Source organism: Panthera uncia, unplaced genomic scaffold (genome assembly GCF_023721935.1).
Source record: "Panthera uncia isolate 11264 unplaced genomic scaffold, Puncia_PCG_1.0 HiC_scaffold_195, whole genome shotgun sequence".
NCBI lineage: Eukaryota > Metazoa > Chordata > Mammalia > Carnivora > Felidae > Panthera > Panthera uncia.
Window position 1 is genome coordinate 55039 of NW_026058635.1, and position 27003 is coordinate 82041.

Genomic DNA, 27003 nt, shown 5'->3' on the forward strand with positions numbered 1-27003 from the left:
TTGCTGTATACAGTGATAACATTTTAATAATTTAGGGGGCAACTATCTTAAATAGTTAATCAAATTAATAGAAAGTACCCGCAGTCACAAATCACTGCCCATCTACATTTTGTTCTAAATGAAAAACATCAAAAACTATTAAGAGATAGCTTTCATTTTTTTTCTGAAAGCAAAAGTTTAGGCGAGAGGAAGAACATTGATGCCCCTTTGCATACCCTCCCTCCTCTTTGGGATGCTACAGGGAGGGCCAGATAGAAAGAAAGCCTTCGTACTCCTCTTTTGTCTGGCCAAATGGCCAATGAGACATTTGAAATATACAGAAAACCACAAAAAGTCATTAATCTGTATTTAAAGTTACTGAGCATCCATTCTTGAGAGACAAGTACATATTAATTTTTTTGCCATAGTTATAATAGCTTTCTTTTCATGAAAGAAATACAGTATGAAGTAAAAATAATACAGTAGAGTACCTCAAATGTAACGAGAAGCCGTCCTTATCACTTTCCCATTCTCCCCGAAGTAACAATGTTCATTTTCCCCTTATTCCATATGTATGTCTCCATAAACAATGTTCTATTGATTTATGTCTTTCAATTTCTGAATATGACTCTTAGTACTCTTAAGTGTCTTTTTGAAGCTTGAGTTTTGCTTACCACGTGTTTTACACTCTTCTCTATTGATACGTGTAAATTAACAGAATTCATCTTGACTACTATAAGGTATTCCCTTGGAAGAATGAACTATCTGTAGGTCACCCGTTTCTCTACTGGTAGAAGGTTAATTTGTTTCCACTTTATTTGCTGATGTAACCGTTCTGAAGTAAATATCAGATGCACCTGTTTCTTGGTACATATGAGTGAGACTGTTTCTGGCTCAGACACCAAGAATTAGTGTTGTGTCATGAAATATGCATATTTTAAACCTTAGGAGATATTATTTGATATCTATCAGTTGTTTACTTTATATTTGTGTGTGTGTGTGTGTGTGTGTGTGCGCGCGCGTGTGTGTTTGTCAAATTTAAGGAATCATCCCCACCCTGAGGTCATACTGAATATCTTTGCCTTTCTTCTGAACAACTCAAAGATCTTGGAAAGCATGAATAACTTCTGACTCCCCTCTCATCTTAAATGTCTCATCACTATATTTTATTTCCCTTTTTTTACAACTTTCCAAATTAGTAATTTTTTAATATAGTCAGCGCTTATTTAGGTTTACTCACATTTATTAATCTCTTCATCACCATTGCTTTTTGCATCCCATTCCTTAATTCTGGGTTTAATATTTCCACTTCCTAAAGCATATCCTTTACGTTTTTTTTTTTTTCACCAAACGTATGTTCTACAATCTTTGTCTAAAAATAATAGTACTTTAACTTTGCTCTTGAATTACAGTTTAGCTGGGTATACGAGTCTACACTAATAGTTTTCTTCCTAAGACATTTTTGAAAATATTATTCCATTGCCTTATGGCTGCTAATGTTGCTATTGAGGATTCCATCATCAGTCTGCTTGGGGTTCTTAACCAGAGGCAGTGTTGCCCACCAGGAACATTTGGCAACGTCTGGAGACTTTTTTGGTTGTCACAGTTGAGGGGAAGGTGCTCCTAGCTCTCATGGATAGAGTCTAGGGATGCTGCTAAACAGCCTATAACGCATAGACCAGCAGCCCACAACCCAGAAGTGTCCAGCCCAAAATGTCAGTAGTGCGGAGATCGAGAAATTCTGAATGAATTGTTGTTCCACTATAAGTAATATCTTTCCCCTTTGGCTTTTTTATTTTTAATATGTCTTTGTTGTTTTAGTATTTCCTTATGATATGACTAAAAATGTGTTATTTTGTCATTCATCTTGTTCAGGACTCATTGTACTTCTTACCTCTGAAAATTCACATCTTTCACCAATTTTGGAATGTTCTCAGCTATCTTAACTTCAAATATTCCCTCCTCTTCACTTTCGCTTTTCTCTGTTTCTTTAAGCCTTATGTATTGGACCTTTCCTTTCTCTCTCCGTGTTTATTAGTCTGTCACATTTTCCATCTGTTTATAAACTTGGGCTGCAATTTGGGTAATTTTCTCACATATATCATCTAGTTTACAGTTTCTACTATCTGTAATCTGCTTTTAAATGAGTCCATCAATTTTTTTAAAAATGTACTTTATATATTCTTGCTTCTAGAATTTATATTTGTTTACTTTTCAAATATTTCTTTTTGAATAACTTTTAAATATCTTTTCCTTTTTTGATAGGATTTTGTGTCTTTTTTATTATTAATTATTTCAACATACTTATTTCATATAATTTTTTAATGTTAGAACTTTTTTTACTGTCTCAATTTGTTGGTACTCTAATCTCGCTGTTTGTTCTGCCTGCTGACTGATTCATGATGAAAAACATGATCATGTATGTTTTGTAATTTCATATTGTGTCCTTAGAGTAAGCAAAACTTGTTTTCTCCATGACAATCCCTTATGGTTTAAGTATGTGGATTATTTTTTCTATCAGGAACCCAGGGGATATCACCAGATAAGAACCCAATTTTACCTTAATTTACAAATCTGAAGGCTTTCCATATAAAGTAAATAGTATAAATTCTGACATCAAATCCACGTGAGATGAGACCCAGGGACTACTACCTTAGCAGGGACTTTTTCTTTACCCACCCAGGGCCCCAACAAATACAGAGATCTCACTTTTCCTCTCATTGGGCCTCTAGGTGGAATTTTTCTAGTGAATGTCCTTTCAATGAATGTCCTTGTAGGACAAAGATCCATGTCCGATACTTGGCTGCTCCCCTGTTTCAACTCCAAAGTTATATTTCCTACCACCTCTTCTTCCCTTCCCTGCCCAATCCATGGCAATTGCAGCATCCAGTCACAGGCTTACTTCTCTGTTAGTTCCCTCCTTATTTCTGGCATGTGCATAATAACTTTTGTTATATTCCATCAAATATGGTAGAGGGAAGGTTTCAGACTGTGGCATGGCCAGAAGTAGAAGTTCTGTCTGTCCACTCCTTTTGTGTTTCTTCCCCCAAGGAATTGATTGGCATAGGCCAGCATGCACTGTGTCTTCCAGGATGGCATCACTGTGTGCAAGTGATGGCTTTTGGGCGATGGGCCTGTTTGGCGGTCTCTTTCTGCTTCCCAAGATACTGTTGGCTTGATATGAGGATTAGAGCCTCTTTCTTTCTCCAGCTGCCTCAACTCCCACTGCCCTGCACACAGGGCACCCAGGCCTGCTTAGGGAGCCACCCAGGCCTGCTTAGTGAGTCCACATACACACATTCTTGCTTCAGTCTCAGCGTTGTTTCTTCTCATATTGACGTTGTCCTTTGTACAGACCTTTCCTTGAAATAAGGGGGAGTGAACCGCTCTCAACTCTAGATGGAAGAGCCGATACTTTAGGAGACAGGAGTGGTAAGATGAGTGTCAGGGAAAGAAAGAAGCAAGAAGTGGATTTCTGCCTCCTGCCCTAAAATTGGTCTTTAAAATTCACCTTTTATCAAAATACTGGGCTGGAAGTGTTCAGCTGTCTGCCCAAGTTAATAAAATGGTAACTTGTCTCTCATTTTCCTTTTCATCCTTATGTGTCTGTTCTTTTGATAAGAAGCTCAGAGGGAAAGAAGAGTCATTGATATCCTAAAATCCTAATAGAATGTTTCCCTTTGGCTCGTCTTTAATTATATAGATTTTTAAATCCAATTACTGAATATACTAAGATAAAAATTTTGATCATTTTTAATTGAAAACAGAATTAACTGCTGATGGAAATTTATACTTTCTATCGTTCTTATTAAATTGCGGCTCTTTACATATCTAGTATGCTGCTATTTTAAGGCTCTTTTAAGGTTCTTCTTTTAAAAAGAGAAGAGCTAATAATCCACTGGGGAGGTCTCTCATAAAGCTTCACACATGCTCCCTTAGTAGGCTTCCACTCAGTGTGTGAATCAAATCACTGAAAATTGCATCTGAAGACTACTCTGCCCATTTTCAAAGAATTTTTCAACATTATTCCAGAAAGATGCTAATGAATTACAGCAAATGCATCCTGGAGTATTCCCTTCTATGACATCACTGTAATACCAGTGGGTCATTTTTCCTTGGAATTACAGAGTAAAACAATTTGTTATATAATACATAGGCCCTGATTTTTTTTTTTAATTTTTTTTCAACGTTTTTTATTTATTTTTGGGACAGAGAGAGACAGAGCATGAATAGGGGAGGGGCAGAGAGAGAGGGAGACACAGAATCGGAAACAGGCTCCAGGCTCCGAGCCATCAGCCCAGAGCCCGACGCGGGGCTCGAACCCACAGACCGCGAGATCGTGACCTGGCTGAAGTCGGACGCTTAACCGACTGTGCCACCCAGGCGCCCCGTATAGGCCCTGATTTTTAAATGAGGGTCTGTAATAGTGTCCCCAATGTCTCTTGAATGAGAATACAATATGTCACAGAATATTAAATATTCCAGCACTTGAGATTTGTGCCAATTCCAATTTTCCTGCTTTGCTGGCCAAAATAGGGTGTGTGTCATCATCTGTACAAAACTGTTTGTTTTTTAAATGATTCTTTTAAACAAATGAGCAGGTGAAATATGTTCCCCAGAAATCATAACACACCTTCAGACTCCAAACATAAGGAAGGAATGCAGCAGTCGGATCAGAGACCAATTATAATTCAATCTAGCCAATAGTTAACAACTCCTATTTTCTTTTGTCATTTGGAAAATATATCCTTCTTTAGCATCTTGAAAGACTACCTGACATATTTTGAAGATCATCTTTTTGTTTTTATTTTGTTTTCAAAGAGACGGTGCATGTGAGCAGTGGAGGGGCGGAGGGAGAGGGAGAGAGAATCTCAAGCAAGCTTCATGCTGTCAGCGCACAGCCCCATGCAGGGCTCAGTCTCACGACTGTGAGATCATGACTTCAGCTCAAATCAAGAGTCAGACACTTAACTGACTGAGCCACCCAGGTGCCCCGGAAGAGTTTGTTTGTTTTTTTTTAATAAACCTCAATCTCCATCTTTATTGAATATTTTATCTGGTCTCAAGTACCAGCTTTGGTTTCACTTCTTGAAACTACTCAGTATAAATTTTTTCGCACCTTCGAGTATTCATAGCTTGGTCCTGAGGTTCTCCTGCAAAGGGATCATTAGAGCTAATGGGGAGGCTTCAGGAAAAGATCCCAGCCCTTCACACATCTCCTGACTGAGAAAGGATCCCTTACTCTGGTGCCGAGAGACAGACATTTCAGCCAACTCAGCCTCCAGTCTGCACTTGTTCCTCTTAAATGGATGTGATTACAAGCCTGTTCCTCTCAGAGTCACTCTCTGAGCCTATTTTGTAGGTCTGCAGTCCATTTTCAATCTTGGTACCCAAAGCCATAATGCACACTGACACGTGCAAATTAGAACATAACAGAGATAAAAATGCCAAATCGAGAGGCTGACACATACCTACAAAGATAAAAATTTATTTCATTTCTCTTCTCTTTCTAAATAAATGCGCTTCTAGAAATCAGTCATCCTTTAAGGATGTCACCATTGACTCATTCAACTTACATTCAGTGAAACACTAAAGACTCATATTGGCCGTCATCAAGCCGGCCATTTGTGCAGGTTTACTTTACTGTGTATGTGCAGGACCTTTGCCTCTTATCTTTGTTGAGTCTTATACTTGTAATTAGAAACATTAGTAGAACTGGACTATAAAAATCCTTATCCCCCACCCTACTGTTATGTGTTTCTTGGAAACTGATGGACCATAGGGACTGAGGACAGAGTTTGATGGCATTCACAAGATATGAAACTCCCAACTTGCTTATTTCTATGAATCAGTGCTCTTTGGGTCATCCAGGTAATACACCACTTCAGTATCTTTCTGCTCTAGCAACATTTTGTCTGCCAAAACCTGAGTATCCTTGGGAAAGACACTGTCAAAAAACCATATCCTGTTCACTTGCACCTGCCGCAACACACAAGATCCTAGTGATCCCCACTTCCTTCTTCAGGTGTTCATATACCATTCCTAACTATTTGTAAGTTTCCAGAATGCCCCACCCATACCATACTCCTAACCCTTTGTTCATGTTACTTTTCAGCCTTGAGTGACTCCTTTTCTGCTCGTCTTCTCTGATGATTCCTCTCAAAAGCCATTTCAATAGGGAAGGCTTTCCTCCTCTTTCCATTCTTCAGGTAGAATCAATCGTTTCTCCTTTAAGCAACTTCTCTAGGTGTGAAGGGGCCTACAGTACGCCAGGCAGTGGATGGGGTAAGGAATACAGGATGGACACAGATGCATAAAACAAGCAAATGCATTAGCTTTGCATTGTGTACTAAGGAAGTGACTCTAGCGCATAGCATGGTCCTTAAGAATTCTTTAATGAAGGACTAAATGCTGATTGAGAGTAATAAAGAAAAGCTAAGATCTTAGGTCAGAGAAAGAGATATTGTAGGTTCCAGGAAATTATGGGTAGTGTTGAAAATTCATTGTTTAAATTCATTTATTCATCATATATTTATTTGGTGGTAATCTTCCACTACTTTACAGAAGAGCTTTGCTGTGATTTTTCGTTAGGGAGGAGTCGTTGGTGGAGATTTTCCTGAAGATCAGGGGTCAGAGGCCTTACAAAGTGCTGCCAAACTGCTACACACAATTTTTTGTATCCTTAAGAGGCTTCGAAGAATAAGGAAGGTTCTGGAGGCAGATGCTTCTGCCTCAGAGTAGCTGGTCCCATGAAATAAAGGAAGCATTTTATAGATGGCACGGTGGATCCTAATAAATCAGGGATGTCTCAGGTGACGTCTGTGAACTTCTGCCAATCAACTGATGCTAGGAGCATCAAGGGACCCGTGAAAATAATGATGCACGGTTCAAAGTGCACAAAGGATGTAAATTGTGCTATGAAAATACAAAACTTCAGGAGCCTCTACAAATGGAATTTCTACTCAGAGCACATTCAACATAGAAACAGTGAAATCTGGGCACTCAAACCTGGGATAATGGATTTTTTAAAAACATTATGCCTTTACATATTGTCTTTGGATACTTTCCTGTATCCTTCTAGACAGAAGCCATCTGAAAACTTACTAAGTTTGATTTCTAATAGAAAGAGCAGAGCTTATCGATCGCCATGAAATGTAGTAGACCCTGTGCTTAGTTGTTAGAGACATCTATGAGTGTTTCCAGACCACTTCTGTCCACAGCATGATATGTGGCCGTAAGCAAGGTTGATGCTCACATCTCTGCTGATGCTGTGCCTTTTTCTCCTTGATCCTTGTTTCCTACAGATTTCATGAATCTTGACAGCGAGGGCGAAGGGATTCAAAGCTCTCTATCATAGCAGATCCCTCATAAAACTAAAAGGGACCTCAGGGGAAATGTTTGCTAACTAATGACTTGAGAATCTGTGCTGAAGGGTGGGTCAAATAATTTGTACTAGTGACACTGCAATGCAGTTTCCATGGGACACCTGCAAATTGTGATCTGCCTCATTTTAAAAAGAAAAAGGAAGGGAAACAGAACAATGTCATGGAAAATGTATAAGTGTTAGAATCTAGTAAATCAAAGGCAGATTTTTAACTCTGCTGCTTGCGGCTGTGTGACTCCAGACAGGTTCTTTCAACCTGTGGAACCACCATTAACTCATCTGTAAAATGAAGAAATTTGTATGTCTAAAAAGGATTATGTTAATTGCCAAATTATTTTAGTCCTTTTATCCTTCATTAGTAGCAAAATGACGGACTGATCAGGTGTTAGACGTTCCTTTATATTTTTTATTTATTTATTTTTGAGGCGGGGGTGTACAGAAGGAGAGGGAGAAAGAGAATCCCAAGCAGGCTCTGTACTTTCAGTGCAGAGCCTGACGTGGGGCTTGATCCCAGAAACTGTGAACTCATGACCTGAGCTGAAATCAGGAGTCGGACACTCAACTGACTGAGCCACCCAGGTGCCCCAGACATTCCTTTAAAACTCTGTATCTTTCTCTTCAAAAGAAAGAATCAAGATCAGGATGACTCCAGGGGTGCCTGTGTGGCTCAGTTGGTTAAGGGTCTGACTTGAGCTCAGGTCATGATCTCACAGGCTCTGTGCTGATGGCTCGGAGCCTGGAACCTGCTTTGGATTCTGTGTCTCCCTCTCTCTCTGCCCCCTCCCCCACTCATGCTCTCTCTTTCTCTGTCTCTCAAAAATGAATAAACATTAAGAAAATTTTTTAAAAAATAAGGATGACTCCATTATAATTATTCTAATACTGTGTATCATGATACTGTGTTCCACTTTGTTGAGAGAGCCCTTGAGAATAATTTAAGGTTTTGCAAATCATTAATCTGTCATCATCTATGGGAAAATATGTTAAAGGCAGAAAGAAAGACTGAGAGTTATTAAGCAAAGTTGATTCATACTGGTTGAATAGCAGAGCCGTATGTGGAACACAGCTCCAAATGCTAACGCTTGGTTGGTTGAGGGTTTAGGAAACATTGCGGACTGAAATTATAATTGCTGCTTTAAATATCATTGAATATGAGTAAATGCATGAATTATGTGTGGGCCACATATGGTTCATTAGAGTTTTTGTTTCAAAGACTAGTGATAAAATCAACCAACTAAAACCATCTGTAGACAGATGATGTTCTAAATTTAAACTGAGTCATTCTTATTTTTAAAGAAATGTGCAACAATTTTTAGAGTTTTTTTAAATAGCCAAAATTGTAAGTCCACTTCCCTTACTTAAACAAGCATTAATGTTAATATGAAGATATATTTCTATATCTTAAAGGAGCATCATTTGATCAGTAAGCTCAATATTCAAGCAGTAAATATTATTTTTTGTCTTTCCAAGTTTTTATTTAAATTCCAGTTAGTTAACATACATAATGTGTAAGTTTAGTTTCAGGTGTAGAATTTAGTGATTTGACATTTAATGTACAACACCCAGTGCTTATCACAACAAGTGCCCTCCTTAATCCCCATCACCTATTTCATCCATCCCCCTGCTCACCTACCCTCTGGTAACCAGCAGTTTGTGCTCTATAGTTAAAAGTCTTGTCTCTTGGTTTTCCTCTCTTTTTTTCTCCCCATGTTCATTTGTTTAGTTTCTTAAATTCCATGTATGAGTGAAATCATATGGTATTTGTTTTTCTCTGACTTATTTCACTTAACAGAATACACTCTAGTTCCGTCCACGTCATTGCAAATGGTAAGATTTTATTTTTAAGGCTGAGTAATATTCCACCACACACACACACACACACACACACACACACACACATACACACACACCACATCATTTTATACATTGTATCCATTCATCAGTCAATGGACATTTGGGCTTTTTCCATAATTTGCCTATTGTTGATAATGCTGCTATAAATATCAGGGTGCATGTATCCCTTCAAATTAGTATTTTTGTACCCTTTAGGTAAATACCCAGTAGTGTGATTGCTCGATCATATGGTAGTTCTATTTTTAACTTTTTTTAAAGTTTATTTATTATGAGAGAGAGAGAGAGAGCATGAGCAGGGTAGGGGCACAGAGAGGGAGAGAGAGAATCCCAAGCAGGCTCTGCACTGTCAGTGCAAAGCCCAATGCAGGGCTCAAACTCACAAACTGTGAGATCATGACCTGAGCTAAAATCACGAGTCAGACACTTAACGAACTGAGCCACCCAAGGGCCCCTATTTTTAACTTTTTTAGGAACCTCCATACCCTATCCCACAATGACTTATACCAGTTTTCATTGCCACCAACAGTGTAAGAGGGTTCCTCTTTCTCTGCATCCTTGCCAACACCTGTTATTTCCTGTATTGTTAGTTTTAGCCATTCTCACAGGTGTCAGGTGATATATCATTGTGGTTTTGATTTGTATTCCCCTGATTTGTAATTCCTGATTTTTGAGTATCTTTTCATGTGTCTGTTGGCCATCTATATGTCTTCTTTGGAGAAATGTCTGTTCATGTCTTCTGCTCATTTTTAATTGGATTATTTGCTTTTGGGTGTTGAGTTATATAAGTTCTTTATATATTTTGGATACTAACCCTATATTGGGTATGTCATTTGCAAATATCGTCTCTCATTCTGTAGGTTGCATTTTGGTTTTGTTGACTGTTTCCTTCACTATGCAGAAGCTTTTATTTTGATGTAGTCCCAATAATTTATTTTTGCTTTTGTTTCTCTTGCCTGAGAGGACCTGTATAGAAAGGTGTTACTACAGCTGATGTCAAAGAGACTACTGCTTATGTTTTCTTCTGGAAATTTTATGGTTCAGGTTGCACACTTAGGTATTTAGTCCATTTTGAATGTATTTTTGTGTATGGTGCAAGAAAGTGGTCCAGTTTCATTCTTTTGCATATGGCCATCCAGTTTTCCCAAAGCCATCTGTGGAAGAGATTTTTTTTTCCATTGGACATTCTTTCCTACTTTGTCGAAGATTAATTGGCTATATAATTGTGGGTTTGTTTCTAGATTTTTTTGTTCTGTTCCATTGATCTATGTGTCTGTTTTTGAGCCAGTGCCATACTGTTTTGATTACTACAGCTTTGTAATATAACTTGAGGCCTGGAATTGCGATGCCTTCAGCTTTGCTTTGCTTTTTCAAGATTGCTTTGGCTATTCAGGGTCTTTTGTGGTTCCATACACATTTTAAGATTATTGGTTCTAGGTCTGTGAAGAATGCTGGTGGTATTTTGATAGAGGTTGCATTAAATGTGCAGATTGCTTAGAGTAATATAGACATTTTAACAATATTTATTCTTCCAGTCCATGAACATGGAATGTTTCTCCATTTCTTTGTGTTCTCTTCAATTTCTTTCATTAGTGTTCTATAGTTTTCAGAGTACAGATATTTTACCTCTTTGGTTAGGATTATTCCTAGGTATCTTGTGGGTTTTGGTATGTTTGTAAATAGGATTAATTCCTTGATTTCTCTTTCTGCTGCTTCATTATTGATGTATAGAAATGCAACAGATTTCTGTACATTGATTTTGTATCCTGCAACTTTTAATGAATTCATGTATCAGTTCTAGCAATTTTTTGGTAGAGTTTTTGGGTTTTCTATATAGACTATCATGTCATTTGCAAACCGTGACTGTTTGACTTATGCCTTGCCAATTTGGTTGCCTTTTATTTCTTTGTATTGTCTGATTGCTGTGACTAGAACGTCCTGTAATATGTTAAATATCAGTGGTGAGAGTGGACATCCCTGCCTTGTTCCTGACTGTAGAGGAAAAGCTCTCGGTTTTTCCCCATTGAGGATGATATTAGCTGTAAGTTTTTCATATATGGCCTTTATTATGTTGAGGTATGCTCCCTCTAACCTTACTTTGTTGAAGGTTTTTGTCATGAATGGACATTGTACTTTGTCAAATGCTTTTTCTACATCTATTGAAAGGATCATATGGTTCTTATCCTTTCTTTTGTTAATGTGCTGTATCTTGTTGATTGGTTTGCAAATACTGAATCACCCTTGCCACCCAGGAATAAATCCCAAGTGATCCTGGAGAATGATTCTTTCAATGTATTGTTGGATTCAATGTGGTAGTTTTTTATTGAGAATTTTTACATCCATGTTCATCAGGGATGTTGTTGTGTGTTTCTCTTTCTTAGTGGAATTTTTCTTAGTGGAGTTTTTATTGGTGTCAGGGTAATGCTGGCCTTATAGCATGAATGTGGAAGTTTTCCCTCTTCTATATTTCAGAGTAGTTTGAGAATAGAATTAACTCTTGATAGAATGCATCTGTGAAGCCATCTGGTCCTGGACTTTTGTTCACTGGGAGATTTTTGACTCCTGATTTAGCTTCTTTACTGGTGATTGGTCTGTTCAAGTTTTCTATTTCTTCCTGTTTCAGTTTTGGTAGTTTATAAGTTTGTAGGATTTGTAGGATTGTAGTTTATCCATTTCTCCCAGGTTGTCAGATTTGTTGGCATATCGTTTCTCATAACATTCTCTTATAATTGTATTTATGTGGTATTGGTTGTTATTTCTCCTCTCTCGTTTGTGAGTTTGAGTCCTTTCTCTATTTTCTTTTTGATAAGTCTGGCTAGAAGCTTACCAATTTTGTTGATTTTTTTTTTTCACAGAATCAGCTCCTGGTTTCATCGATCTGTTCTATTGCTTTTTTAGTTTCTATATCATTTATCTCTGCTCTCATCTTTATTATTTCCTTTCTTCTACTGGTTTTAGGTTTTGTTTGTTGTTCTTTTTCTAGTCCTTTTGGTGTATGTTTGGGTTGTTTATGCGAGATTTTTCTTGCTTTCTTGGGGTGGGCCTGTATTACTATAAACTTCCCTCTTAGTACCACTTTTGATGCAAAGATTTTGAGCTGATGTTTTTTCATTTCCTTTGGTTTTCCTATATTTTTTTTATTTCTTCTTTTATTTCCTGGTTCACCAATTCATTATTTAGTAGCATGTTATTTAACCTCTATGTATTTGTGGTCTTTCCAGATCTTTTTCTTGTGGTAGATTTCTATTTTTATGGTGTTGTGGTCAGAGAAGATGCATGACATGACTTCAGTCTTTTTGAATTTATTGAGGCTTGTTTTGTGGCCTATATGTGACCTGTTATGGAGAACGTTCCATGTGCACTCAAAAATAATGTGTATTCTGTTGTTTTAGGATGGAATGTTCTGAATATATGTTAAATCCATCTGTTCCCGTGTGTCATTCAAAGCCATTATTTCCTTGTTGATTTTCTGTCTAGATCTGCCCATTGATGTAGGTGGAATGTTAAAGTCCTCTACTATTATTGTATTACTGTCAATTAGTTCCTTTATGTTTGTCATTAACTGTTTTATGTATTTGGGTGCTTTCATATTGGAGGCATAAATATTTACAGTTGTTAGATCTTCTTGTTGGATAGTCCTCTTTATTATGATAAAGTGCCCTTCTTCATCTATTGTTACAGGTTTTGGTTTAAAATCTAGTTTTTCTAATACAAGTGTTGCCACTCCAGCTTTCTTTTGATGCCTGTTTGCGTGATAAACAATAAATGTTTCTCCATCCCCTCACTTTCAATCTGCAGGTGTCTTTACATCTAAAATGAGTCTCTTGTATGCTGCATATAGATGGGTCTTGTTTTTTAATCCATTCTTACACTCTATGTCTCTTGATTGGAACATTTAATCCATTTGCATTCAGAATAATTATTAGAATGTATTTAATGCCATGTTATTATTTGTTGTTGTTTCTGGAGATTTTCTCTGTTCCTTTCCTGTCTTTGTCACTTTTGGTCTTTCCTTTCCACTCAAAGAGTTCTCTTCAATATTTCTTGCAGGGCTGGTTTAGTGGTCACGAACCCCTTTAGTTTTTGTTTGTCTGGGAAACACTTCATCTCTCCTTCTGTTCTGAATGATACCCTTGCTAGATAGAGTATTGTTGGCTGCAGGTTTTCCCCATTCAGCACATTGATTATATCATGCCACTCCTTTCTGGCTTGCCAAGTTTCTGTTGAGAATCTCCAGCAAGCCTTGTGGTTCTTCCCTTGTAAGTGAGGGACATCTTTTGTCTTGCTGCTTTTCCAGATTTTCCAAATTTAATTATATGCATTGGTGTTGGACTGCCTTTTGTTGATTTTGGTGGGAGTTCTCTGTGCCTCCTAGATCTGGATATCTGCTTCCTTCCCCAGATTAGGGAGGTGTTCAGCTATTATTTCCTGAAATAAATTTTCCGTCCCCTTTTCTCTCTTCTTCTTCTTCTGGGACTCTTATGAATGTTATTACATTTGATGGATTCACTGAGTTCCCCGAGTCTATTCTCATGTTCTATAATTCTTTCCCTCTTTTGTTCAGCTTCCTTATTTTCCATTATTTTATCTTCTAGATCACTTATTTGTACCTCCGCTTCTTCCAGCCTTGCGTTCACTACATCCTGTCTGTTTCCAATCTCAGTTACTGCATTTTTCATTTCTGACTGCTTATTTTTTAGTTCTTTAATCTCTGTGGAGGGCCTCCCTAAAGTCTTCCATTCTTTTCTCAATCCCAGCAAGTATCCTTATGATTGTCGCTTTAAATTCTCCATCAGGCACATTGCTTATATCTGTTTCAATAAGATCTCTCTGGCCATGACCTTATTACGTTGTTTCCTTTGGGATGAATTCCTCTGTCTTGGCATTTTGTCTGGCTCTGTCTTCTTCTCTGTGTTGGAAAAACCTGTTACGTTTCCTGCTTCTGAGAGGAACGGCTTTGTGAAGAAGAGGTCATATGGTGTCCAGGGCCTGGGGCTTCCGGGGGTGTCTGGTGTGTGCTGAGTATACTCTGCTGCTATGTTTTAGCTGCTCTGTCCTTTAGGCCAGTCATCTGCTGAGACTCTCCTTGCCTGCTGTGGGCAGTGTTTGGTCCTTGGCCAGAGTATAGTGAGCCTTAAGTAGATGTGCTCTGCTCTGCTTTTTCAGTAAGACCTGATGCTACCTCCACTAGAGCTGAAGCCTTGCAGAACTTTCTGGTCAGAAGACATGATGTGGGCAGGGGTTTGTGCTGGTCTGAAAGGGAAAGGAGCCCACTGCATCGGTGCTGGGGCAGACTTGCCCGAGAAGGGCGGTAGCAGCAGAGCTCGGGGCTGTGGGACCTGGTGTAAGAAGGTCAGGCAGCCAGCGTTGGTGCTGTGCTGTTTACTGCCAGTGGCTCTGCATTCATGCTTTGGGCAAGGGGGAGAAATGGTGCCTGCCAGCTGTTTTGTCCCTGCAGAGGTAACTCTGTGAATGCCACCTCCCACGGATGCTGTCCAGGAAGAGCAAACAGTCTCCTCGTGTGACTTAGGTGTTCTTCAGATCGCGCCATCTGCCCCTGGGCCGCTTGCCTGCCTTCTCTCCAGGAGCAGGGCAGCGTCCTCAGGTCTCTACACCAGCCACGCCTGCCGATCTTTAAAACTCCAGTCTTCAAGCCCTGCTGGTTGCAAAAACTCACGAAAATCAGCCCCTCTCATTTTCCCAGCCAATCGCTTTGGGGAAGCACTCTCTGTGTGCATTTCCCTGAGGGCTTTCTCTGTCGCCTTTGTCTGCCACCAGGGCTTTCTCCCCTCTGCAGCACCTGTGATCCATTTCTCCCCCAAACCGTCTCTGCACTTTCTTGATGTGGCCTCTTCTCACCCTCTAGTTGTGCAGTTTGTTCTGTCCGTCCTCAGGTCGATTTCTTGGTTATTCAGAATGATTTGATAGCTGTCTAGTTGTGTTTGAGGGGCGAGATGAGCCTAGGGTCCCCCTACTATGCCTCCATCTTAGCAAATACTATTTTAAAGAATAACAAATGAAAGCAAAATCATTGTTGGAAGGATAAAAAAATAAAAACAGAATATACAAAGATGCAAATACCTTTTCTCAAATACTATGCTTAGTTATTATTCCCTTCCTCCCAATCTCATAGCTATACCCTCGCTGGTCCTGACACCATTGAATGCCTGGCCAATGGCAAGTGGAATGGAAGTAACCAGCAGTGTTTGGCTGTCTCCTGCGATGAGCCCCCCAACGTGGAACACGCCTCTCCAGAGACTGCCCATCGGTTATTTGGAGACATTGCATTCTACTATTGCTCAGATGGTTACAGCCTGGCAGACAATTCCCAGCTCCTTTGCAATGCCCAGGGCAAGTGGGTTCCCCCAGAAGGTCAGGCCATGCCCCGTTGTATAGCTCATTTCTGTGAAAAACCTCCATCTGTTTCCTATAGCATCTTGGAATCTGTGAGCAAAGCAAAATTTGCAGCAGGGTCAGTTGTGAGCTTTAAATGCACAGAAGGTTTTGTACTGAACACCTCAGCAAAGATTGAATGTTTGAGAGGCGGGCAGTGGAGCCCTTCCCCCATGTCCATCCGGTGCATCCCCGTGCGGTGTGGAGAGCCACCAAGCATCCTGAATGGCTATGCAAGTGGATCAAACTACAGTTTTGGAGCCATTGTGGCTTACAGCTGCAACAGAGGGTTCTACATCAAAGGGGAGAAGAAGAGCACCTGTGAAGCCACAGGACAGTGGAGTAGCCCCACACCCACATGCCACCCTGTGTCTTGCAGTGAACCACCTAAGGTTGAGAATGGCTTTCTGGAGGTAAGAGACTGATGAGTGAGTAGTTCGTGGCTTTTGTCACTGACAGCTAGTCCACTGCAGCTAACCGGGGATTCGGAAGCAGGGCATTGAGCAAATTAACTGTTGAAAAACAGAAGTGGCTAACCCTATAGGTAGTGAGTATTGGCAAGAAGTTGATAGAGGTTAGGAATCCTTTTAATGTAGAGTTTCTACCTTCTGCTGGTGTAGAGACATTTGAAGTGCTTTGTAGCAACACCTTGGTCCTATGAAGTTAGAATAAACCAATTTTAATACAATATTGTTTTGCTTTGTAGAGGAAGTTATTCCAAGATGGATGTATATTTTGTAGAAAACAAGGTCTAATGGAACCTGTAGACATCTGGTATCATTTCTAATTTTAAACAGCAGATGGCGTGAACCACCCATTCACTATAATGCAGCTTCTGCAAGTTTCTTTCAGTGGACCCAATGGTAGATTCACCAGGACAAAGAGCTCTCTCAGATCCACACATATCTTCCTTTCATATTAATATGTGCCTTCTCATGAAGTCCATCAAGAAAATGGTAATAAGAGGCACCTGGGTGGCTCAGTCAGTTGAGCGTCCGACTCTTGGTCTCAGGTCTTGATCTCCTGGTAATTAATTCAAGCCCCATGTTGAGCTCTGCACTGGGCATGAAGCCTACTTAAACAAAAAAGAAAACAGTAATGAGGATCTATTTCCCCAAATCAAGGGCCATTTTAAAGAGACAATATTCTAATTAAACACTATGTAAAAACCCACACATACATAATACCTTTTCTCCTTTATATTCTAAAACAACAGTAACAACCTTCTGTTTGACACCTTTGCTCAGCTGTATTAGCATTCCATTGGAAGAGGGTGTATATAAGATAAGGGAGCTTTCTTCATCTGTTTCTTTGACAAATATCTCTGGAGCTCCTACTAGGTGCCAGGTAAGCATCGGAAAGCTGGTATTTAACAACACAGCTTAGGCCTCTGATGGTATGGTGCTTATGTGCATGGGGGTGGGTGCCCAAGAAATAAATCCACAAAACAAATAATTACGTCCACTAGAATGAGAAATTCACTATAGTGTGGAAGCTAGACATTACCATGATAATCCTTTTAAAGTTTTCATAACTAATTCGTCTTTCGTACTGCCTGACAACGATCTGTTATTGGGGCACCTGGGTGGCTCAGTCAGTGAAGTGTCTGACTTTTGATCTGAGCTCAAGTCTCGATCTCAGGATTATGAGTTCAACCCTGTACTGGGCTCCACACTGGGTGTGAAGCCTACTTAAACATTTTTTAAGAAAGAAAGAAAGAGAGAAAGAGAGAAAGAGAGAAAGAGAGAGAGAGAGAGAGAGAGAGAAAGAAAGAAAGAAAGAAAGAAAGAAAGAAAGAAAGAAAGAAAAAAAAAAGAGAGAGAGAAAGAGAGAGAGAGAGAAAGAGAAAGAAAGAGAGAAAGAGAAAGAAAGAAAGAAAGAAAGAAAAAGAAAGAAAGAAAGAAAGAAAAGGACTTGTTCTTATATTAAGCACTTATTTATTTAAATGTTGAGATCATGAGTATTAACTTTCTGTTTAAAAGATGAAGTATTACTTTTTTATTTCCCATCCTCAGAGCAGCAATTTTTTTGAAGTATGTTAAGAATGAACACAAAAAACTCTGATGGTACTGTTAGGAATATATCCACGAAACATATTTTGTTTGCTTCTTTTTTAACAACATTAACAAATAGAGGTATGTTTGTATGTGTATGTTTCCTTTTCTGTGATTAAAGCAACACACTCCAGCATTGCTTTGGTGAGCAAGATTTTTTTGAACTAAGTAATTTATAATTTTTGGTAGTGCTCCATCAAATCATCAATTTTAAACGGTTGGTCTTTTACCAATTATGGGCTCAACCCTATGGTAAAAATTTCTGCAGTAGAGATTACCTAATTTGACCTATCCTTTTCGCTTATTAAAAATAGAGTGGACCTATTGAAAAAAAAAAACAGAAGTCTATATTTACTTATGCCTTAATGGATTCATTTTAACATAGGTATTTTTAGTTTAATTTTTAAATTATTATTCACAGTATTTAGTCAACCATATGATTTGTTATGCACACTGTGCTTAATTGTTTTCTCCCTGTTATACAGCATGCAACTGGCAGGATCTTTGAGAGTGAAGCAAGATACCGGTGTAATCCAGGCTACAAAGCAGTTGGAAGTCCTGTATTTGTTTGCCAAGCCAATCGCCACTGGTACAGTGAATCCCCTCTGTCATGCATCCCCCTCAACTGTGGAAAACCTCCCCCAATCCAGAATGGCTACATGAAAGGAGAAATTTTTGAAGTAGGGTCCAAGGTTCAGTTTTTCTGTAATGAGGGTTATGAGCTCATTGGTGATCATTCTTGGACATGCCTGAAATCTGGCAAATGGAATAAGAAGCCAAACCAGAAGTGTGTGCCTTCCAGGTGCCCAGAGCCACCCCTCTTGGAAAACCAGCTTGTCCTGAAGGAATTAGCTAGTGAAGTAGGAATGGTGACATTTTCTTGTAAAGAAGGACATGCCCTTCAGGGCCCCCCTGTCCTGAAATGCTTGCTATCACAACAATGGAATGATTCTTTTCCTGTTTGCAAGATGGTTCTTTGCCTCCCACCTCCCCTAATTCCCTTTGGTGTCCCCGCTCCCTCTTCCAGTCTTCATTTTGGAAGTACTGTCGAGTATTCTTGCGTGGATGGATTTTTCCTAAGAGGGAATCCTACCACCTCCTGCCAAGCTGATGGTACCTGGAGTTCCCCACTGCCAGAATGTGTCCCAGTGGAATGTCCCCAACCTGAGGAAATTCTCAATGGCATCATCGATGTGCAAGGTCTTGCCTATCTCAGCACAGCTCTCTATACCTGCAAGCCAGGCTATGAGTTGGTGGGAAATACTACCACCCTTTGTGGAGAAAATGGTCACTGGCTCGGAGGAATACCCACCTGTAAACCCATTGAGTGCCCAAAACCCAAGGAGATTTTGAATGGCAAATTCTCTTATACAGACCTACACTATGGGCAAAGCGTTATATATTCTTGTGACCGAGGCTTCAGGCTTCAAGGTCCCAAAGCCTTGACTTGTTTAGAGACAGGTGATTGGGATGTGGATGTCCCATCATGCAGTGCGATCCACTGTAATCCCCCACAAGCCATTGAAAATGGTTTTGTAGAGGGTGCAGATTATAGCTTCGGTGCCATGATCATCTACAGCTGCTTTCCTGGGTTCCATGTAGCTGGTCATGCCATGCAGACCTGTGAAGAGTCAGGATGGTCAGGCTCTATACCAACATGTGTAACCATAGACTGTGGTCTCCCTCCTCATATTGATTTTGGAGACTGTACTAAGGTCAAAGGTAGTCAAGGATATTTTGACCAAGAAGAGGACTTGATGGAAGTTCCATATCGGACTCCTCTCCCTCCTCATCACCTGGGAGCAGTGACTAAATCCTGGGAAAACACAAAGGGATCTCCTACTACACATTTAGCACACTTTCCACATGGCACCATGGTTTCATACACCTGTAATCCAGGATATGAACTTTTGGGGAACCCTATACTGATCTGCCAGGAAGATGGAACGTGGAATGGCAGTGCACCTTCCTGTATTTCAGTTGAATGTGACTTGCCTGTTGCTCCTGAAAATGGCTTTTTGCATTTTACAGAGACTACCATGGGCAGTGCTATACAGTATAGCTGCAAACCTGGGCACATTCTGGTGGGCTCTGACATAAGACTTTGTCTACAGAATAGAGAGTGGAGTGGTGCTTCCCCAACCTGTGAGGCCATTTCATGCAAAAAACCAAATCCAGTTATGAATGGCTCTGTCAAAGGAAGCAACTACACCTACCTGAGTGTGGTGTTCTATGAGTGTAATCCTGGGTATGTGTTGAATGGCAACGAGAGGAGAACATGCCAACAAAATAAAAATTGGGATGGGAATGAGCCGATCTGCATCCCTGTGGACTGTGGTTCACCTCCGGTTTCAGCCAACGGCCAGGTGAAAGGAGATGAATATACATTTCAAAAAGAGGTTGAGTATACTTGCAATGTAGGGTTCTTACTCGAGGGTGCCAGGAGTCGTGTTTGTCTTGCCGATGGAAATTGGAGTGGAACCACTCCCCTCTGTGTGCCTGTCAGATGTGCTACCCCACCGCAGTTGACAAATGGAGTGATGGATGGCTTGGACTATGGCTTTGGGAAGGAAGTGGTGTTCCACTGTCAGGAGGGCTACGTGTTGCATGGTGCTCCAAGACTCACCTGTCAGTCAGATGGCAACTGGGATACAGAGTTTCCTTTCTGTAAGCCAGTCAACTGTGGCCCTCCTGAAGATCTTCCCCATGGCTTTTCTAATGGCTTCTCCTTTTATCACGGGGGGCATATACAGTATCAGTGCTTTCCTGGTTATAAGCTCCATGGCAGTCCTTCAAGAAGGTGCCTTTCCAACGGCTCCTGGAGCGGCAGCCCACCTTCCTGCCTGCCTTGCAGGTGTTCCACACCAGTAATTCAAAATGGAGCTGTCAACGGGACAGATTTTGGCTGTGGAAAGGCAACCCAGATTCAGTGCTTCAAAGGCTTCAAGCTCCATGGAGCTTCTGAAATCACCTGTGAAGCCAATGGCCAGTGGAGCTCTGTCTTCCCACACTGTGAACATGCTTCTTGTGGTTCTCCCCCAACGATACCAAATGCATTCATCAGTGAGAGCGGCTCTTTGGAGGAAAATGCGATAACTTACAACTGCAGATCCGGGTATGTCATCCAAGGGAGTTCAGATCTGATTTGTACCGAGAAGGGGACATGGAGCCAGCCTTATCCAGTCTGTGAGCCCCTGTCCTGTGGACCCCCCCCATCTGTCGCCAATGCAGTAGCAACTGGAGAGTCACACACCTATGAAAGTAAAGTGAGACTCAGGTAAGACCGTGGCTCTAGAATCTCCAAAAGGTGCAGGCTGGAGGGCGGTAAAATAAAAAGCACTCGGTCAAAAATTTAGCAAATTGGGAAAATACCACCTCTGGACTGCTCTCCCAAAACTGAAGTTTTTAACCCCTTGGCCTTATTCTATTCATAATTATGTAGAAGTCCATTGTCTATAAAAACTAAACTCCATTTTCAGATTGTAGTTCCTAATACAAGTATCATGATTATCATATTCTGTTGATCTTCATGAAACAGTAAGATTCTCTAGCTAGCTTTCCTATCTCTTAAGTCGCAAGGCTCTTTTTTCTTTTAAACATCATGCTGGTAAATTTCTTTATGATACCACTTTATGGTTATATCCATACATGCAAATATTGGACATATTAGGCAAAAGCTGAAGAATTCAGGTCAAAAAGCATATACCTTCACTGATCAATATAAATAGGGAGATATCGTAAGGAGCCTTCCAGACTTCACAATTTGAACAAACTAAGCATTTACTGCACAAATAGTGAGTTTTTCTGTAAAGTTCCCTATCTACAATGCATTCTTAAAAAGAAATGAGAGAATACAGAATAAATCTATAAATTATTTTTTTATTGGAATGAATGTCCCTCAATATATCAACCCTCTAAATCAACTTAGATTTGACTCACTTCTGTGAAGGAGTTATGGCTTATCTTTCACATATTGGCTTCTTAGATGTTAATAATTCAGTAACTGTTCTTGTGGGCATTTTAGCCTTCCTTTTCTCCTTCCTTTTCTCCTAATTGCAGTAAGAATAAACCCACAGGAGGATCCTCAATGACAAGAAAGCCAAAGAGTAGTATATCATGCACCAAGAGGAAAAACAACAATTATCCCTTGCTTTTGAAATATATTTTCAGCTTTCTCTTTGGATGTTGATGTGTGAGATACCTTGAGAAATCCCGATATCACCTCTTTCTCAAGACCTCCCTTGTTTGTTCTTCCTTGCTGTGTGTTGATGATGTTTCAGATCTTGTAGTAAACAGATTACAAATTTGCAAAAGTGAGTCCTATCCAGCTTGGTGATTTGTGAAATTAAAAAAATATATATGTCCACCTAGTCAATGTTAGTTCATTAAATGGTTCAACTTAAGCGGCAGCGTAGTACGGCAGTGAAAGCATGGACTCTGGAACCGGACTCTGGAACCAGACTCCGTAGGCAGGAATCTCAGCTCTGTCACTTCCTGGGGTATCTCTGGTGTCAGTCACATCATCTGCCAAATGGGAATAAAGATAATAATCATACCTACCCATAGGGTTGACATTAAAATTAAATCAATTAATATTTGTAGAGCACTTAGAACAGTGACTGGAATTTAATAAGTGCTATGTGAACATTCGCTGAATAAATAAATGCAAATTCTAAAAATCAGAGTATTTTAGAGCCAATTTGATTTGAGTTTGAATACCAAACTCATCGTTTGTTACATAACAGTATCTGCCTTTCAGGATTAAAAGAAATGCCCTCTATCAAGGACTTAGAACAGTGCTTGGCACAAATAGATACCCAATAAATATTAATTATGTCGTATTCTTGTTAATATCTGAGTCTATTTTGGACTTTGTCTAGAATTTTTAGAACTGTTAGCTATTTTCAGAATAAAAGTGAATTCAGTGTTAATATTACCTGCAAGAAAGGTAAATAATGTCAACAACATTTAAATCAACTGTAGGCTTGGTTAATCCTTGGCGTGGACAACTGAGGACTGATCTGATTGTCCTCGTTATGTTGTTTTTTTGTTTTGTTTTGTTTTGTTTTTTGCATGGCAGCGCCATTCCCTTGAGCTTTGAATCAGTTTTAATATGTCACATAAAATCTCCACTGAGTGTTGGAAACATCATCTTAAATCCAAGAATAAGTCACCAGCTGTATTGTACTCTCTTTAAGACACTCATTTGGCTTTTCCATTCCAGATGTCTAGAAGGTTACGTGATGCATACAACTGTAGACACATTCACCTGTCAGAAAGACGGTCATTGGTTTCCTGAGACAATCTCCTGCAGTCCTAAAAAATGTCCTTTGCCAGCAAATATAACACGTATACGTGTTCACGGGGATGATTTCAGTGTGAATAAGCAAGTTTCTGTGTCCTGTGAAGAAGGGTATATCTATGAGGGAGTTAACATATCAACATGTCAGGTAAGATTCACTGCCTTAGAACATGCATTTGTAACTCATTTACATATATTAAATGTGTGTGTGTCCACACAAGCAGTATTTTTCAGCCCTGAAAAAAAAAATGTCTCAAGTTTCCAATTGTGTCAAGAATTTGAGAAGTTTTTTTGGTAGAAATATAAAGCATCTTTCTTTTCAATATTCCCATTTTTAAACTAAGAAAATGCCAAGAGTAGATAAAAAGTGCCAAAGTTAGATAAAGCGTTCAAATATCTATAACAAAATATTCATGAAAAATTAACCATAAGTCAGGTGGCTCATACATAAATCCTGTAAAGAGTGTCTTTGTGTGGGAACTGAGCCCTGATTGAGAGCAAATGTCTCTAGTTTTAGTAGAAAAAACAAAAGTCGCAGAAACAATAGAGTCAAATGCTGTCTCTGCTACCTACTACTTGTATGACTTTAAGAAAGTTACCTAAAATGCCTAAGCTTCAAGTTCCTTATTTGAAAAAAAAATGTGTATAACAGTGTGTGTCTTGTATGATTAGAACAAAAAACTAGAGAATTAATGGGGGAAAGGGCCTAGATCAACACCATAGATAGAAGATATTCCTAGCACATCCCCTTCTCTTAGCTTCCATAAGATGAGCCAGAGAAAGAAAAATAAAATGAGTTATTGATATATTCTTCTGTTTCTGGAGTTGGGGGAGGGAGGAGTTGAAGGTGGGGAGCAGGCTGCATGGTCTAGAAATAAGTTTTACCTTAAACATTCCTTTGAACTGCATCTCAGTATTTATAGGCTCTGTGGCCTTATGTTCCCCCAACTTGTTTTATTTGTAAATCAGTAATTGCAAGGATTTAATTAATGTTAATAAAGCATCTAGTACATGCCTGACATTTAGTAGGGACTCAAGAACTATTTCATTCTCCTCCCAGTTTTCCATTTGTAAGTCATGCATACTCAGTGATTGGTTTCTGCCAAACCTAAAAACAGGAACATCACAGGAAGCAGGCCAGATGACTGGCGGGGGTACCACGCTCTCAAAATTGGTATCGTTTCCAGATTATCCCTTTTAGATTTAGAACTGAAGCAGTTTGAGGGGAAGCTTTTTCAAAGACCCTGAACTGTTTGAAATAAGCTAATGGGAAATTCGTCCCACCACGTTTAAGGGAATAATTCAATGTTCTCCCAGAGCTTCTCCAGGTTGGGTGTGTGAACAATCGAGTGCCCCTCCATGTGCCCTGTGGGACCCCAAACACTGGTGACTGTGCTCTTTTTTTCTGAATCAGTAATTTATTTTTGACAACCCTCCTCACTTTCTCTACACAAGGTATGACCCCTAACCCTCACACAACTGAGTTTTGGGTTTGAATTTTTGTCCGAAAGGTAGAATAGACCCTTTATAAGTGTTTAGATGCACAAATTGTGTAACGCTATGTTCAGTGCCTATAAATATTTTATCTTGATAGAGCAAAATGATTCTGTCCTTCATAGAATAAATGGATGAGAAGATCACTATGAAGTTTGAAACATGAGTACAGGAGGTCCAGCCTTTCCTGAAATGATGACCTATTACAGAATTACAAAGGTCCTATCAGTGTGGTATTGGTGTAGACTCAGCAGAAAGGAAAATGAGTGGAACGGAAGAAATAAATCCAAGTACATCTTGATAAAGGAGTCACCACAAGTCCATGGAGAAAGGAATCATTAGTAAACAAATTACTCTGATATAATGAAGTAACCAATGAGGGGGGGGATTAAAATATGCCAAAACAGGTTTCAGATGTATCAAAAGAAAACAGTACTGTGTAGTTTTTAAAAGTTAATAGTAATACCCAGAACAATTTATGCAAAAAGGTATCTTTATTGAAGCACCATTCATAGTATTGAAAAATTAGATACAACTAACACTTCCGACACTAAGGGAATGGTTAACTATGAGGCAGACATACGTATAAAATTAATTCTGCCTCATACATAGAATAAAGGGTTTAGCCTGAAGTCCTGTTATTGACTGTTAATGAGCTCATGCACTGTTTCCTCAAGGAAAAGAGAAGAATATTAGCAAGAGAATAACAGTCTTTTTGTTTTTTTTAATTTTTTTTTTTAATGTTTATTTATTTTTGAGACAGAGAGAGACAGAGCATGAACAGGGGAGGGTCAGAGAGAGGGAGACACAGAATCCGAAACAGGCTCCAGGCTCTGAGCGGTCGGCACAGAGCCCGACGCGGGGCTCAAACTCACGGACCGCGAGATCATGACCTGAGCCGAAGTCGGCCGCTTAACCGACTGAGCCACCCAGGCGCCCCGAGAATAACAGTCTTTAAGGGAAACATCTGTGTATGCCTCACTTCACTTAAATAGAAGGTTGAAAAATGTTCACTCTGACCATGGCAGTGGGAAATAAAGTGAAAAGTGATGATAGATTGGTATCAGGATATAAGGATGCCCTGGAATATTTGTATCAACCATCCAGTCCTCATGCATCATAATGAAAACACACTTCTTGGCGTTCTTGATATTTTAATGGTTTCTATTAGGAAGAAAATGCTTGTTTTATGTGTTTGAGAAATGTCTAAAATTGTTCAGTGATAACTAACAAGGGCATCTAATAACTAATGTGTGTTTTCTAAGGCCACAGACTATACGTATCAGAAGTAGAACCAAATTCTGGGATCATCATTTTAGGGATTATTCTGCTCTGCCAATATTTGCAAACTTCATTCATACATATTAACTCTTAAGTGTAACTTCTAATCTGTCATTTGTCATTTAGCTTGATGGCACCTGGGAGCCACCGTTTTCTGATGAATCCTGCAGTCCAGTTTCTTGTGGGAAACCTGAAAGTCCAGAACATGGGTTCGTGTTTGGCAGTAAATTTACTTTTGAAAGCACAGTTATTTATCAGTGTGAACCTGGCTATGAATTAGAGGTAAGTGAACAAATTGTTTAACTAGAATCAATTTGTTTTTTGAGTATTCTGGGAACATTTTTAGTATAATACCAATTTGTTTCACTGGTTCTGGTCCTAAAAGATTTTTTTATACTTTGTTACCTTACATCCTAACACTTTCCAAGAAATATTTGAAGTGACTTATAATTGGGGAGCCTGAGTGGCTCATTTAAGCGTCCAGCTTCGGCTCAGGTCCTGATCTCCCAGTCCACAGGTTCAAGTCCCACGCTGGACCCTGTGCTGACAGCCCAGAGCCAGGAGCCTGCTTCAGATTCTGTGACTCCCTCTCTCTCTGCCCCTCCCCTGCTTGCACTCTGTCTCTCTTTCTGTCTCTCTCAAAAATAAATAAACATTAAAAAAAAAGTTGGGGGGCGGAGCCTGAGTGGCTCAGTCAGTTAAGCGTCCGACTTCACCTCAGGTCATGATCTCACGGTCCATGAGTTCAAGCCCCACGTCAGGCCTGTGCTGACAGCCCAGAGCCTAGAGGCTGCTTTGGATTCTGTGTCTCCCTCTCTCTCTGCCCCTCCTCCGCTCACACTCTCTCTCTCTCAAAAATAAACGTTAAAAACATATTTTTAATTTTCTTAAATGACTTATAATTTTAAAAAAACAAAGTAAGTCTCAAATTACAAAAGAATCAGAGCCATGAAAAGGAAGAGGAGACTAGTATACCAGCCACAAGACTTTTATTGTTACTTTAGTTGACCATTTAAACTTGTGTTTTGGCCTTTTGTTAAATCCTACTGTGTAACAGGCCAGGCCATCTGTCACTGTGGGGAGGTAACCATAGGGACTGACGTACGCAAACTAGGATTTCCTCAAGCAATGGGTTTAAATACTTTGGAGAGTTGTTGGTAGAGATCCTAGGTTGCCACCTGGCAGGTGTGGCCTGAAAATCCTCAGAGCAGTTCTAGCTGAATACCAAGTTAGTCGCAAGACCACACCTGGTTTGTAACATTAAA

At 39.7% G+C, this 27003-nt stretch overlaps 1 protein-coding gene across 1 annotated transcript in view; it reads left to right on the plus strand.

Moving 5' to 3' along the window:
- The window catches only part of LOC125917513 (sushi, von Willebrand factor type A, EGF and pentraxin domain-containing protein 1), a 97370-nt gene that overhangs the window by 52024 nt on the left and 18343 nt on the right, over window positions 1–27003 (plus strand). The window contains exons 28-31 of the mRNA XM_049623697.1: window positions 15348–16020; window positions 18147–20938; window positions 22886–23111; window positions 25865–26020. Of these exons, the coding sequence (XP_049479654.1) occupies window positions 15348–16020; window positions 18147–20938; window positions 22886–23111; window positions 25865–26020 (3847 nt within the window). The remainder of the gene's footprint in view (window positions 1–15347; window positions 16021–18146; window positions 20939–22885; window positions 23112–25864; window positions 26021–27003) is intronic.